Source organism: Sorghum bicolor, chromosome 5, assembly GCF_000003195.3.
Source record: "Sorghum bicolor cultivar BTx623 chromosome 5, Sorghum_bicolor_NCBIv3, whole genome shotgun sequence".
In the NCBI taxonomy this organism is placed as follows: Eukaryota; Viridiplantae; Streptophyta; class Magnoliopsida; order Poales; family Poaceae; genus Sorghum; species Sorghum bicolor.
Genome location: NC_012874.2, coordinates 18805851 through 18808034, shown reverse-complemented (window position 1 = coordinate 18808034; position 2184 = coordinate 18805851). Strand labels below are relative to the sequence as shown.

At 44.0% G+C, this 2184-nt stretch overlaps 1 protein-coding gene across 1 annotated transcript; it reads right to left on the bottom strand.

Annotated features, from left to right (window-relative positions):
* LOC8071723 (probable indole-3-pyruvate monooxygenase YUCCA10) lies at positions 297-1947 on the bottom strand. The gene is made up of 4 exons (XM_002449354.1): positions 1339-1947; positions 805-1038; positions 573-695; positions 297-461 (listed from the first exon to the last, which is right to left on the bottom strand). Exons 1-4 carry the CDS (start codon positions 1945-1947, stop codon positions 297-299), a joined length of 1131 nt encoding a protein of 376 aa, XP_002449399.1.

Here is a 2184-nt window from a genome sequence, read left to right as displayed (position 1 = left end):
TAAAAATTGCATTCCTTTAGGATGATTAAACGATATTGCGAGAGGTTTACATGCTCAGCATCAACTATTTGCATGCATCAAGGAATACGGGAAACAACCGAGAACTATTAGTGATGCATAAGGCACCGTTTACATCCAAGCAATCTCATAAGAAGTTCAATTGACTGACACATATACAAGCCAATGCACTACTACGGATTTCTTACACTAGCTAGCTAGTATGGTGCAAAGAACAGCATAACCAAGAGCTAACACAGATTTAACCTGACCTAATAAGCAGACCAGACACGATATCTTCAATAGACAGACGCCACGTCATTGGCAATGTTGTAAGCATCCTTGGAAATACCAGCCAATCCCATCCTCGCAAAACCAGAGAAATAGAGGCCATTTTCACCTTTCCAAATATTGGGATAACCTTTGTTTGGATGTCCGTCACTGTTCAGCATGCACTTGTCGTCCTGTGCCATATAAAAGAAAATGAACATCTAATCATAAGGACAAAAGCCATGCCAAGGCAGCTGTGTATTACTACGAAACTTGAAACAGTTCAGACAGTCTCTTGTTCGTACCTTGAGCCACAAATTCGCAGTGCTTTTGTAACCTGTTGCAAACACGATGGCATCAAATTCGGAACCATTCCCACATTCGAATTGAACTTTGTTTCCAGTGATCTTCGATATCCCCTTGAACACCTAGCAGAGAGACGACATGGTATTTTGCACCACACCTTCGGTAAGAAATTTATTGTAAATTCGACTACGCTTACCGGGAGGACTTATTTAAAACGAATAGTGCCCTTACCTTGACGATGCCATTCTTAATCAACCCGGCTGTCCCAACATCAATTACACAAGATCGTCCCGTTTTGGATTTGAGTAGGAGGGGGCCAATTCTAGGCCGCACGATGCCATACTTTGATAGATCACCAAATATGACATCGGCTATGTTCATTATAAAAAGATCCACTATTGTAATTGGTATATATTGGATAAATGTCATTCCCAGACGGATCAGTTCCTTGGTCATTATGTGTACCTACACTCAAATAAAAAATTGAAGGTTCAAGGAACACTAAAAAAGCATCCCTTCCAAGTATGTATATTAACAATAAAGAATAAAAGAATATTCATCGCCCAATAAATCAAAGAATAGGAACTGATCCACAAAGGGCCAATACCAGAACATACATGGTATTGGATTAAGTATACATTTATTATGTATAGACAAATCTATAATATACATACAAATGTTTTATACATGACACAATAAACTACTTTAACTGATAGGAGAATGCACATATATGAATTTATACATTACTATACAAAATATACATACCGGACTGCGAGCAACAATTGAGGTGTCGGCGCCATGGCTTGCGAGATCATAGGCAATCTCCATCCCAGAATTTCCAGCACCAACCACGAGAACCCTTTTCCCAGCATAGCTGCTTCCTGACTTGTAGGTTGAAGAGTGGATAGCCTCCCCGTGGAAGCTCTCTAGACCCAAGATCTCCGGAATCCTCCCCTCTCCATTCTCACCGGTGGCCACGACCAGGAACTTCGCTGCATACAGGATTTCTGTGCCCGCTGCCGTGTCACGTGCAGCGACAATCCAGCGTCTGGTTCCCTCATCGTATGCTGCTGACACAACGCAAGTGCAATACCTGGGCTTGATGTCAAAATGTTGGGCGTAGCAGTCCAGGTACTTCAGAAACTCCTCCTTGGGAATGTAGGTTGGGGTGCCATCCGGATGCGGCATGTACGGCAGGGAGCTGAACTCCTTGGACAGGTGAAGCTTGACGCGGTTGTAGGTGCGGTAGCGCCACAGCGACGCGCTGCAGTCCTCACGCTCAACGATGAGGTAGGGGATGGAACGCTGGCTGAGGCATGCCGCCGTCGCCAGTCCAGCTGGTCCGGCACCGATGATCAGCACAGCCAACTCCATTTTTGTGCGCGCTGGATGCACTAAGCTCTGTTCCGATGAGCTAGATATGTGGTCTCTACCGCTCTCTACTTGACCAGGAGTCAGGAGGCGTGTTCCATTTATAAAGAGGCATCTCTAGTGTGCCAGATCCATCTGACAGCCAATTTCATGGTAACCTGGAAGAATCTTTTTTCATTCTACTTATTAATTACCTCCCTTTTTTGGCAAGATCCATGCTTATCTAGTTGGCTCAAAGTT